At 37.2% G+C, this 13,196-nt stretch overlaps 1 protein-coding gene across 10 annotated transcripts in view; it reads right to left on the bottom strand.

Annotated features, from left to right (window-relative positions):
- Window positions 1-4,425: 4,425 nt before the first annotated feature.
- The window catches only part of stra6l (STRA6-like), a 21,039-nt gene continuing 12,268 nt past the window's right edge, over window positions 4,426-13,196 (bottom strand). For 4 of the 10 annotated variants that reach the window (XM_068220919.2, XM_073909950.1, XM_068223365.2 and 1 more), the window contains 10 exons: window positions 13,038-13,194; window positions 11,409-11,484; window positions 11,243-11,324; window positions 11,088-11,136; window positions 10,778-10,895; window positions 9,138-9,257; window positions 8,554-8,717; window positions 7,692-7,838; window positions 6,009-6,101; window positions 4,426-5,108 (listed from right to left, as the gene is read on the bottom strand). In XM_068220919.2, the coding sequence (XP_068077020.2) occupies window positions 4,891-5,108; window positions 6,009-6,101; window positions 7,692-7,838; window positions 8,554-8,717; window positions 9,138-9,257; window positions 10,778-10,895; window positions 11,088-11,136; window positions 11,243-11,324; window positions 11,409-11,484; window positions 13,038-13,194 (1,224 nt within the window). In that variant the 3' untranslated portion in view covers window positions 4,426-4,890. 10 annotated transcript variants of the gene reach the window in all.

The following is a 13,196-nucleotide window of genomic DNA, read 5'->3' as shown; positions in this document are numbered from 1 at the left end:
GACGCTGAAGGCAAAAAGTGATAAATAAACTTCATGCTGAGGGAATTTAGGGTGATGACAGTCATGCGCTCACACACCAGTGTCTAACTAACTAAATTTATAAACTATTCACTGAGGAATCAGTGGAGAAAATCTCAAGCTCTCAAGGAGATTGTATAATGCTACCCGTACAAATGGAAGAATGAGCCTATACATGCTGATAACTAAAATAGGCCTAAGGTATTCTTTCAAACATCCTATCTAGATGCTAGGCCTATACACAGCCCTACTGAAAAAACAGTTTAAACCAGGTTGGTTGGCTGGTTTTAGCTGGTCGACCAGGCTGGTTTTAGAGAGGTTCTGGCCATTCTGGTTTCAAGCCATTTCCAGCCTGATCTCAGCTGGTCAGGCTGGGACATGACCAGCTAAAAACAGCTTGACCAGCCTAGCCAGGCTGGAAGTCCTGCCAAAACCAGCTTAAACCAGGCTGGTCAAGCTGGTTTTGGCTGGATTTAGCTGGTCATTTTTCAGCCTGACCAGCTAAGACCAGGCTGGAAATGGCTGGAAATGAGGATGCCCTCTACCCCTCTAAAACTGGGCTGGTCAACCAGCAAACCAGGCTGGTTTAAGCTGGATTTTTCAGCAGGGAGAGTTGGGTAAGTTACTCCAAAAAAGTAATAGATTAAATGACTGGATACTATTTGAAAATTGTTAGTAGATTATGATACCAATCACTGCATGTTAAAAAGTTTTCAGATTTAATTACTTAGTAAGCAACTTTACAACATATCAACATATGAAGGCTAAAAACACTGCAAGTCAAAATTGTAGTATGAAGTATGAAGCAGCTAGACTTGAGAGCATCCTGACCAGCTGCATCACTGTGTGGTTTGGAGCCTGCAATGCATCCTGCCGCAAAACTCTTCAACACATAGTGAGAACAGCTGAGAAGATCATTGGTGTCTTTCTGCCCTCCCTCCAGGACATTTACAGCACACATCTCACCCGTAAAGCCCTCTGCATAACAGCTGATACCACCCACCCAATGCAGCTTCCTCAGCCTGCTGCCATCAGGGAGGAGACTGCAGAGTCTCTTCGGGCCAGGACCAACAGACTGAAGGACAGCTTCATCCATCAGGCTGTCAGAAAGCTGAACTCTCTCCCGGCTCTGCCGCCACTCCCCTCTCCCTCCCTACGCACCTTTGAACTCTGACACACATGTAAACACTCACACATCTGCATCGGTCACTTTGTGTAACATTGGACCACTAGTTTCCTCCTCCCTGAATATTATCAAGACTGTCACTTTATTTTATTTACAGGCTTTTTGCACTTGCATATGCACAACTCTGGTTTGCACTCTTTGCCATGTGCCCTTAATTGTAACTGTATTTTACACAATTTTTATTTTTACTTCTATTGTTTAGATTATATGTGTGATTGTATTTATTGTATTTTAAAAAAAAATCCTATTAATATTATCTGTTGTCTGAGAGTGAGGCAATTTCAATTCTCTTTATGTCCTGTAAATGCGGTTGAATCAACAATAAAGCTGACTTTGACTTAATCCAAATAAAAAAACCTTCATATGTTCTGATAACGTTTTAAAAATAGTTTAGCTAAACATAGCCTACACTGTGAAAAAATCCCAGAATTAGAGTTACTGTAATTTTTTACAGTAAATTACATTAGTATCACTTTACAGGATTTAAATGTGATTTTTTTTGTATTCATTTTATTATTTATTATACATTATTATATCATTTTATTATTATAGAATTTTGTTTTTTTTTTATTTTTTAATCCTGGACCAGGCCATATCCTGAGCAGCTGCTGTCTTCGCATTGACCCTGGAGGGCTAGCCTGTACACCAGCCGGTGTACACCTCCCACTTGCAGCTTCACCATGATGGATGTCCAGATTTCTCCAGCCTCTGGCGCCTGAACTCCAGCTCTGCACAAAAAGTTTGGCCATAGCAGAAATGGTCGTGCCCAACTGAGCCTGGTTTCCCTTGTCAATTGGTAAAGTTTGTTCCTCGCCATTGTCACCACTGGCTTGCATGGTTCGGGACTTCTGAAGCTGCACATCGATGGATTTGCTCTTCAGTATTTGGACTTTCAGCAGTAAAAATTAAACCACAAAGAACTAAACTGAACTTCAACTGTGAAAACTGACATTGTTTCAATTAACTATAGTCTTGCTTTGACACAATATACATTGTAAAAACGTTAAAGAAATAAAGATGAATTAAACTGAATTCAGAATTTTATTGTGAAATTAAGACAGGCATCATTCATTCCTCCATTTTCTTTTCAGCTTAGTCCCTTTAATAATCTGGTTTCGCCACAGAGGAATGAACCGCCAACTTATCCAGCATATGTTTTTCGCAGCGGATGCCCTTCCAGCTGCAACCCATCACTGGGAAACATGGGGAGAACATGCAAACTCCACACAGAAATGCCAACTGACCCAGGGCAGGCATCATGATTACAGCAAATTACTGTATAAAGCGCTACATCTTCTGCACATTAGTTATAGGTATTCCAAAAACTCTTTATTTTATTCATCATTAAAATTAATAAACATGAACTTTTATTCTGGTACAGGCACTTTTTTGATATTTAGAAATATTTACAGAAATATTGTTATTTTGAACTACCTCACAGTAATTTACTGTGAATTTACAGTGACTTCCTGTGTAAGTAATGCAATTAATAGCCAGTAATTTACAGTAAATTTAAGATCGAATATTTGCAGTGCAAGGTGCATGCTAAGTTCATGTTTCTATTAACACTTAATTTGCAATGTAAGTAACTTGTTGACTTTAGTAATTGTAATGAATGTGAATGTAATGCATAACATACTGTATTCCTGAAAATATTAATGCAATACATTAGTTATACCTAACTCTAGTTATAGGATAACTATACCATCCTAAATTATCAAAATTATTAAAGGAATAGAAGGAACAAATCAGACAAAGACATTATAGATGATTTGACCAAATCATTTCAGAAACATTTTTTTCGGGTGGCACAGTGACTTAGTGGTTAGCACTGTCACCTCACAGCACTCACTGTTTCAAATCCCTGCTGGGTCAGGAGGCAATTCTGTGTGGAGTTTGAATGTTCTCCCCATGTTCATGTGGGTTTTCTCCGGGTGCTCCGGTTTCCCAAACAGTCCAAAGACATGCGGTATAGGTGAATTGAATTAACTAAAATTAGCTGTAGTGTGTGAGAGTGTGTATAGATGTTTCTCAATGCTGGAAAGGCAACCACTGCGTTAAACATATGCTGGAATAGTTGGTGGTTTATTCCGCTGTGGCAGGCTCTGAAATAGAGACTAAGCTAAAGGAAAATGACAGAATGAATCAATATATAATATATATCAATGTAATACCTAAGAAAGAAACTTATAAAGGTTTGAAACAAGTAGCCTAAAGCAGTGGTTTTCAAAGTGGGGGTCGGGACGTCTGAAGGGACTATGAAGGGGGGTGGCCTGGTGATTTCCAAAAATCTATTTACTTATTTTAAACCATAAGAATTACCATATTTTATCCATAACCTATTGAAAAGAAAAAATAGTCATTTATAGTTACTATATAGTTATTATAGTAACTTATAGTTACTAGTTCTATTGGATTGCGACCCCTGGGGTAATTACATTATATTAAAGACACAGCAATAGTGTCAGATGCAGCAGATTGATTTTATAACACCAGGTTAAACTTTCTGACACATTTACAGCACTGAAATTCATAAAAAAATTCAATGAAGAATAGACTTGGGTGTATTGGTGTGTGTGCACCCTTGCATGCAAGGTTTCTGTATTTATAACCACCTAGAACATGGGTGGCCAACCCTGTTCCTGAAGAGCCACCTTCCTGCAGATTTCAGTTGCTACCCATATCAAACACACCCGAACTAATTAATTAGGACCTGAACACTTGATAATTACAGACAGGTGTGTTTGATATGGGTTGCAACTGAAATCTGCAGGAAGGTGGCTCTCCAGGAACAGGGATGGCCACCCCTGACCTAGAAAATATTGGGGGTCGCGAGTCACTGGCATTGTTATTTTGGGGGTCGCAGGCTGAAAAGTTTAGGAATCCCTGGCCTAAAGGATGAGTAGATGATAACATTTACTCATTTATTTTTGTGCAAACGTGTGTTTTTTTCTATATCTATATTGTAAGATATATTCTATGTTTTTCTAGATGTTTTGCACAATAATAACTAAACAAATATGAATTTATTAATGTTGGCCACAAACTGAGAATTCATTCAGCTGGAAGGGCATAAACATATGCTAAATAAGTTGGCGGTACATTCCACTGTGGCGACCTCTGAAAAAGAAGAGGCTTAGCCAAAGAAAAATGAATGCATGAATGAACATAAATAACGGAATGATTATTATAGTAAAATCCCAATTCATAAACATACAAAAGGGTGTGAAAACAATTTAATAACCAAAACACCTTTTCCCCCTATACTGAAACTTTTGTGGATTCCACAGATGTAAATCCCAATAAAACCCCTTTATTTTTAAGACTGCATTTTGTATTACAAAATACTTAAAAAACAAACATAAAAGGAAAATAAAAAGCTCCAGCGCATCTCCAAATGCAGACTTGTCTCTGTTCCCTGATGAAATTCAAGGAGTCTTTTAAATGGCTTTGATGGGCACAGTTGCACTTTAAAGTACATTCTCGTTCTCAAGAGCATGCTATTGAACCAAAAACGGGCATGCAGTGAATCCATCGACCATTTTGTACACAAACAAAAGTCTACATCCTGCAAACATAGTGCAATAGTATGTCAATGACCTCAAAAGGAGACAAAAAGCTCTCTCTACACCGAGAGAAACCCTGATACTCTTGCTCTCCAGGATCCGGTTCACGCTTCAGCTCTTTCAGATGTCTAGCGGTGCTGGTTCTGTCTCAGCAGTTTTGTTACAGACTGCATCTGCTTGTTGAGCCTGTGAGGTGATGGCTCGGGCCAAGAGGAGCGGGTCAGGACTGTCGGTCTGTGGCAGTTTCTTTGTCTTTCTCAGCAGGATGAGTGAAGGATTTCTCAAAAGTGTGTAAAGGACAAGCCAGCGCAGGCGTACTCTGCCCCCTACTGAACACCCTGGTAAACAACACACAGAAAAACAGACTCCTGTTTAACCCTTTATAGGGAACTCCTTGAAATAATCATTATGAAAACTGTTACTAGAGGTTATTACATGACTTTTGAAATGTCATGGCATTAAAAATATGTATAATGTATTGAGTGTCAAATAAGTTACCATATACTCTATGGTTCTCCACCTGATAAAGGGTCAATAAATCATGCAAACTATAACAGGGGGTATTACATTAAAAATATACAGTTAGGTCTATAAATATTTGGACATGGACACAATTCTAACATTTTTGGCTTTATGCACCAGCAGAATCTATTCAATGTCAATGAAGTTACCATGTACTGTATGGTTCTACACCTGATAAAGGGTTAATAAAGTATCCCTTGTCATTTCAAAGGTCCAGATCTATCATACACTGCACATCGTCTCTTTTCAAATGGTTTGTTAAAGGTTTTGGTCTCTCTAAAGCACTCTGCTGATTTATAGATTGTCAGATGGCCAGGTCCGATTTCTGTCAAAAACAACATGCCCATTACCAGGGGCAGACTAGGACAGCATTTTCACCCCGGAAAAGTTATTAAGGCCAGGCCAAGATGAGGGGGGTTACGAGGGAAACGCGCGATGTTTATGAAAAGTGGGGTGGGGCCGGGCCAAAATCACAGTGGCAGGCCAGATGACCGTCAGGCCACCAGGAAACGTCCCAGAATCTTCTTAACACAAACGACAGGCTGTTGAATTATTAGAGAAACAATGCACACCCTGGGTTACTGAGGAGAATATTTTCTTATAACTCAATGGAGTCATTTATTCTGCTTACACTATAGTTACCACACGTAAAGACACTGTTCAGATGTTTTAAGGACATTTGTCAGGTTTTGGTCTTGTAGTTCTAGTAGTAGTACCTGTGTGTAGCACTAGTTTCTTACGCAGCTCATCCTCTTTGTTTTGATCTGAATTTTGACTGTCGGCACTGAAATTCGCCGCAGTGCGGTTGCCTGAAAATAATTGCACACCTTAGAACGTTCAACAGCCAATCAGAGCAAAGCATTCAACAGCCCCTTAGTATAAATCAAATTTACTCTCAATAGGGGAAACAGAGTCAAAGTAGACATCGTCAAAAAATAAATAAATAAAAATAAAATTCTTATTATTAATAATAATTATTCTCCCCCTCATATTGTTGCAATCCCCTGAGACCTCAATTCATCCTCAGAAGACAAATAAAAATATTTTATATGAAATCCGAGAGCTCCTTCATAGATAGAAACAGTCCAGAGACAAAAAAAAAAAATCTGTAAAAAGGATCTTATTCTCCCTTCTCAGATCAGGGTGCACATTTACAACAGGCATTATGACATTCACATAGTACGCAGACATTGTATTGCCCGTAGTAAAAGCACACCCTGAAAATAAAGATGAAGGTAATTTTATAGTATTTGGCTCTCAGATTTAATCTAAATGATCTTAATTTGTTTTCTGAGATGAATGAAAGCCTCAGGAAACGCATGAAGTATATGAGTTACTACTTGTTGACACACTCACTTTCCTTCAATAGTACCTGAATGCAGACTGAGACTGCATATCTCAGGGATGCAATATCAGACACATTGCACTCAACAGAGCTAGTGAAATCACTGTGAGGGGTAGGGTTAGGTGTGGGCTTTAAAAAGCATTGCATGCAGCTCAGATTGGAACTGCTTCCATACCCCTCTCTTTTCCTTTGGCTTAAGCCAAGGTCACATTGCACTTTTGTCCCATAGAGAACAGTTCATGTGCATACGAATGCAGCAGACCAGAAACACAAGCTCTTGCAACAAGTTTTGCATGTCACTGCATTTCAAAGTTTAAGCATGGTGAACTTTCTAATTCACATCACATGAAACCAACGGAAGACCAAAATGTGATCTCTCTGTACAGTAATATAAAATATGGAGCAATTGCACATTTCATCAGTCTCGCGTCATCTTGTTTCATCCTGCCTGTTTTCACAGCAACGTACGACAGACTTTTGCATGCTAAAACTCTAATGTGACCGACCATGGCTTTAGTCCCTGCTTTGATGAGTTGTCAAATTATTTGGAATGCAACACAAATTACTAGCGCATATGTTTTACTGGCGGATACCCTTCCTGCCACAACCCATGCTGGGAAACACCCATACACTCTCTCACACAAACAAATTCATACACTACAGCTAATTTGGTTTCACCCATCTAAAGGTGTCATTGTACTGAAGGGGGAACCAGAAACATTCTTACAAAACACTGGACCACCTAGCTGCTGAGGTGAGAAATGAATAGCAGAATTAAAATTTTTGGGTGAGCTAATGAGCTAATGAGGAATATAGGCTGGCAACAATTGTTAAAAACCTGCAGATTTTTTTGCAGTAAGCAAGACTGGAAAAAGTGATCTCTCGTTCTAGGCAGTTTTCTTTTTTTTTTTTTTTTTGAAGAGACAAATCTGCAAGCCTTTCATAAACTGCTACAGTATGTAATGCTCTACATTTAAGGTAATATCTAAAAAAGAACAATAGAGGCAATTTTAAGAAGTCTGTACTGTCTTTTATCTGTCATTATTATTATTACCTGTGTTATTGCTAAAAGTTGCATAGGAACACGCTGCAGGTCCTCCTTTCTCCAGTGTTCTGCCAAGCAGCAGATGGCAGAAAGACACCATAACTGGGTTACTGTGGTAATGATCAGCAAAAATCATCCCTATCCATGTACTGTATCCTGCACAACGAAAAAGAAAAGCATGAACATTAACCACTGCGCACAAATACTACATGAATCGTACATTTTAGAGTTATTTAAAAGGTAAAAATAATTCATTCAAAATACTTAATTAATTTCATTCAATTATTCGTATTCTTTTTGGCTTCGTTTCTTTATCAATCAGGGGTCGCCACAGTGGAATGAACCGCCAACTTATCTAGCATATGTTTTACACAGCGGATGCCCTTCCAGCCGGAACCCATCACTGGGAAACATTCATACACTCTCATTCACACACATACACTACAGACAATTTAGCTTACCCAATTCACCTGTACCGCATGTCTTTGGACTGTGGGGGAAACCGGAGCACCCGGAGGAAACCCACGCGAACACGGTGAGAACATGCAAACTCCACACAGAAATGCCAACTGACCCAGCTGAGGCTTGAAACAGGGACCTTTTTGCTATGAGGCGGCATCGCTACCCACTGCGCCACCACGCCATGCCCAATTAAGTAATTTCAAAATGATAATTTACTTCAATAGTGAAGTTTGCACACTGCAGTACTTAGATTTTAGTGCTTGTTAAATATTTTAAATTGAATTCATTAAAGGAGTGTGGATCATGACCTTTTGAAATAACTGATTATTTCTAAAACAAAATTACCACTCTAATTATCATATCCATACTGCCCACTTTAACAGTTTTAAGTGTTTCTCTGCATCATTACCTGGATCCATAGATTCATAACCACGTTGCATGATTGTCCGATCAATCCTTGACACTAGCCATGTTCCCACAATGCAGCTGCTCACAAGGCGTAAAACGCAGTTGCTCAACCCCATAATCACATTATAGAAGAAGAAAAAGTAATTGAAGCTGTGAAATGCTTTTCTGTGGAAAGAAGAGAGAAACTGTTTATTTATTTAGACAAAAAAGTGAAATGATTTTTATGTTTAATATTTGTTATCACTTAAATCATCCCAGAAACCCTTAGCACTGTGGCTGATTAAAGTCATATTTATTCATTCATTTTTCTTCGGCTTGGTCCCTTATTTATCAGGGGTCACCACAGCGGAATGAACCAGCATATGTTTTACACAGCTAATGTCCTTCCAGCCGCAACCCAGTACTGGAAAACACCCATACACTCTCACATTCACACACATTCATTCACTACAGTCAATTTAGATCAAACCAGTGACTTCCTTGCCATGAAGTGACAGTGGTAACCACTCAGCCACTGTGTCGCCAGTCATTTTAAAGAACTTAAAATCTTTGTGTGTGTCTATGTGTGTGTGTTAATGATCCTACCTATTGTTTATTGCAAGGGGCTTTTCTTTGTCTTCAGGGGAGAGTTTGTCCTGCAGGAAAAACACTTGGACCAAAATAATCTGCAGGACCACCAAAGCTATAACTATAAATATTGTCAACCTGCAAATACATAAAAAACAACACAGTTTAAAGGTACCTACGCATGTTCTAGATAAATATTAGAATAGTTCTGCATATGTCAAAATGTTTGAATGCAGGAAAAAGTACACTAATAAAAAAGTGGAATTATTATTATTATAATTATTGGAAATAAATTAATATTTCATTCAGTAAGAATGCATTCAAAATGCCAGTAAAGACATACAGTTGAAGACAGAATTATTGGCCCTCTTGTATATTTCAATTTTTCCCGTAATAACTGATTTCATTTAATATTTTACTAGCTATTATTCAAGATACTATTCTGCCTAAAGTACAATCTAAAGCAAGGGTGTTCAAACTCGGTCCTGGAGGGCCGGTGTCCTGCAGATTGTAGCTCCAACAACTTGCCTCAACACACCTGCAAGGATGTTTCTGGAAAGCCTAGTAAGAGCTTGATTAGCTAGCCCAGGTGTGTCTGATTGTGGTTGGAACTAAACTTTGCAGGACACCGGCCCTCCAGGACCGAGTTTGTTTAAATCAGAGACATGTCTGATTTAAAGACTTAACTAGGTTAATTATGCAAGTCATTGTATAACAATGGTTTGTTCTGTAGACAATCAAAAACAAACGCTTAAGGTTGTTAATAATGTTGACCTTAAAACGGTTTTTAAAAAATTGAAAACAGCTTTCATTTTAGCCAAAATAAAACAAATAAGACTTTCTCCAGAAGAAATAAATATTATGGGAAATACTTAGCTATGTTAAACAGGGTTTCTGTTAAACTTAAGACTTTTTAAGGCCATTAAGAATGAAATTTTAGACGTATACAGGGCTAAAAATGGTTTTAGCCTTGAATAAAGGATTTTTTTCTTTTCGAATATCCCTGTTAGAAAAGGTAAAAAAATTATTAAAATTTCATAAATTTCATACTACAATAATAAAAATGTAGTTAGTTTTTCAATAATAATTTGTGAATATCTTTTTACTTAGTTTTCAAATACACCCATTAACAAACCCTATAACCCAAGAATAGAACAAAAAAAGCGGTCAATTACTTCAGTCTACAATAACAATGAAATTAACAGGAAAATTAAGACCTGTTAAAAAAGATTTAAGACCAACAACACAAAAATTCTGTAAATTTAAGACTTTAAGGCCTAAAATTTTGCTTTTGAGATTTTAGACTTTATAAGACCCTGCGGATACCCTGATTAAACATTATTTGGGAAATATAAGGAAAAAAAAAAATCACAGGAGTGCTAATCATGTATCACTGTTTCACAGCTGCTTTCAACATTAATGATGAAAATAAAATGTTGAAAAAAACATTCATCAGCATGTTGAAATCTGCTAAATGATTTCTGAATGATCATGTGGCCCCAGAGATTGGTATAAACATTTGTCTTTGCAGTCACAGAAATAAATGACAGAAAGACTAATTTTGCAGGTTATAATGCTGTCATGTTAAAAACAAATGTCTTAATGTTTAGGCTTCTTAAAAATTGAATTTAGTTATGAGATTACTTTTGTGGACTCACAGAATGATGCCTACATTGGAAAGCCAGCTGAGAATGTGTCCTTTCTGGATTGGTAGAACAACTCCATACACAAACATTAAGGCAAACAGAAACTGTACGAAGTGAACTATCAGAAACCCTGGAGGGAAACAAAAACCAATAGAGTCAATTATGTCATCAACAAATGCTTCACTCGAACACAAAACGATGGCCGGGAAGTTAATGACCTCTCTGAAGAGATGATAAACTATCAGCTAACCTCACCAAACCATCCAACATCACTGAAACTGAACAACATAGTGTGAATTTGAGGGTGTTGTACAGTACATACCCCACAGAGTGAAAGCAATCTGCCAGCCTGAATATCTTGTTATAGCAGCCTGAGAAGAAAAGCATTTGGCATTATGATCTGCAAACCTATTTTAAAATGCCACTGTTTGTTGTTGTTAGCCTCAGTCTGAGATGAAAACACAAATCTTTACTCACCACACTGACTGCAGGACTTGGCGTGTGGAACTTCTCTGGAAGAAAAGACTTCTGTCCCCGCCACAACCTCTTCAAATGTTTCCTGCAGTCAGATGTGCAGCTCATTTTTAGTGATTTAATAATAATTATGAAAGATTTTATACAAAAAATGCTAAGGTGAGCATACCTGTAACACACCAGTACGTGAAATGTGTAAGTAACAGATGTCAGCGTGGAAAAAATGGTTGTCGCCAACCAAGACCCTAAAAAATATTAAATCTCTTGTCAGTTTTAAAGATGTTTATTTTTCAATATTCATCCATCCATTTAGCTCATTCTTCAATATCCATCCCTCCATCATTCCTTCCACCCATATAGTTTATTTTTAACATCTGTCTATCCGTACGTCTATCTATCTATCTATCTATCTATCTATCTATCTATCTATCTATCTATCTATCTATCTATCTATCTATCTATCTATCTATCTATCTATCTATCTATCTATCTATCTATCTATCTATCTATCTATCTATCTGTCTGTCTGTCTGTCTGTCTGTCTGTCTGTCTGTCTATCCATCCATCCATCCATCCATCCATCCATCCATCCATCCAACCATCCATATATCTATAACAGCCACACAAAGAAGGTTTGGCCTATGTTTTAATATATATTTTTGAAATCACATAAAGCTAAAAATATTTTTTATATATATTTACAAACTCCTGTGATGACAACCCAGATAATAGCAAACTTTCTCAAAACATTTCATAGCATTCTTTAAATATTGTGCAAATGTTAGCATTTTTATTGTAATATTATATTTTTCTTTTGTAATATTATATTCTTCTAAGGTTGATAGAAAAACATTCTTAAAACATTGATGTGAATGAAATGTTCTAATGACATTTTAAATATTGTTAAGGACATTAAATATCATTCATTTATTTTCTTTTCGGCTTAGTTCCTTTATTACTGTAATCCGGGGTCGCCACAGCAGAATGAACTGGCAACTTATCCAGCACATGTTTTATGCAGCGGATGCCCTTCCAGCTGCAACCCATCTCTGGGAAACATCCATGCACACTTATTCACACTCATACACTATGGACAATTTAGCCTACCCAATTCACCTGTACCGCATGTCTTTGGACTGTGGGGTAAACTGGAGCACCCGGAGGAAACCCACGCGAACACTGGGAGAACATACAAACTCCACACAGAGACGCTAACTCACCCAGCCGAGGCTCGAACCAGCGACCTTCTTGCTGTGAGGTGAACTGTGCCAACGCGTTGCCCAACATTAAATATAAAATCTAAAAATGTTTTTGAGTAATATTATTCTAACCAAAAACTGTTAATAAATTGTCTAAAAAATTATATCTTTTGTCAACCTTCCACAATGTGTTTATAACATGTTGAAAACGTTAAGAAACATTCTTAGATAATCTATACTATGTGGATGCAATGTTCTAATAAAGTTTAGATAACATTATAAGAACATTATTCATTATAACTATAGTTTTTAATAACATGATGACATGTACAAAGCTTAATAGGAACATTAAGAGAATTTTTGTTTAAACTTAAAATTGTTAGCTGAGAAAACCGAATGTGCAGCAGAGGAAACTTCAAAACTATATAAAAGAAAAGAAATAAAATTAATTAATTAATTAATTAAACATGAGGAAATAAAATTCAATAAAATAAAGAATTCAATAAAATAAATAATTAAATAAAATAAAGAAATAAAGTAAAACAAAAATAAAATAGAGCAAAATGTAAACAGACTATAAAAAGAAGACCACATCTTACTTCGTGCAACAATGCTGAACTCATTGATGCTGGGAATGAGGTATGTGAACACACTCTCAGTCTGATTGCAGGACAATGCTATCTGTTCAAGTGAGTCCTTCAAAGAGTCCAGTTTGTCAAAGGTGTACTCGCTCAATCTGTAGTCTGCCAGTGTCATCT

The sequence above is a fragment of the Danio rerio genome, chromosome 1, assembly GCF_049306965.1.
Source record: "Danio rerio strain Tuebingen ecotype United States chromosome 1, GRCz12tu, whole genome shotgun sequence".
Classification (NCBI taxonomy): Eukaryota; Metazoa; Chordata; class Actinopteri; order Cypriniformes; family Danionidae; genus Danio; species Danio rerio.
The sequence above is the reverse complement of the archived record's forward strand: the minus strand, read 5'-3'. Positions and strand labels throughout refer to the sequence as shown.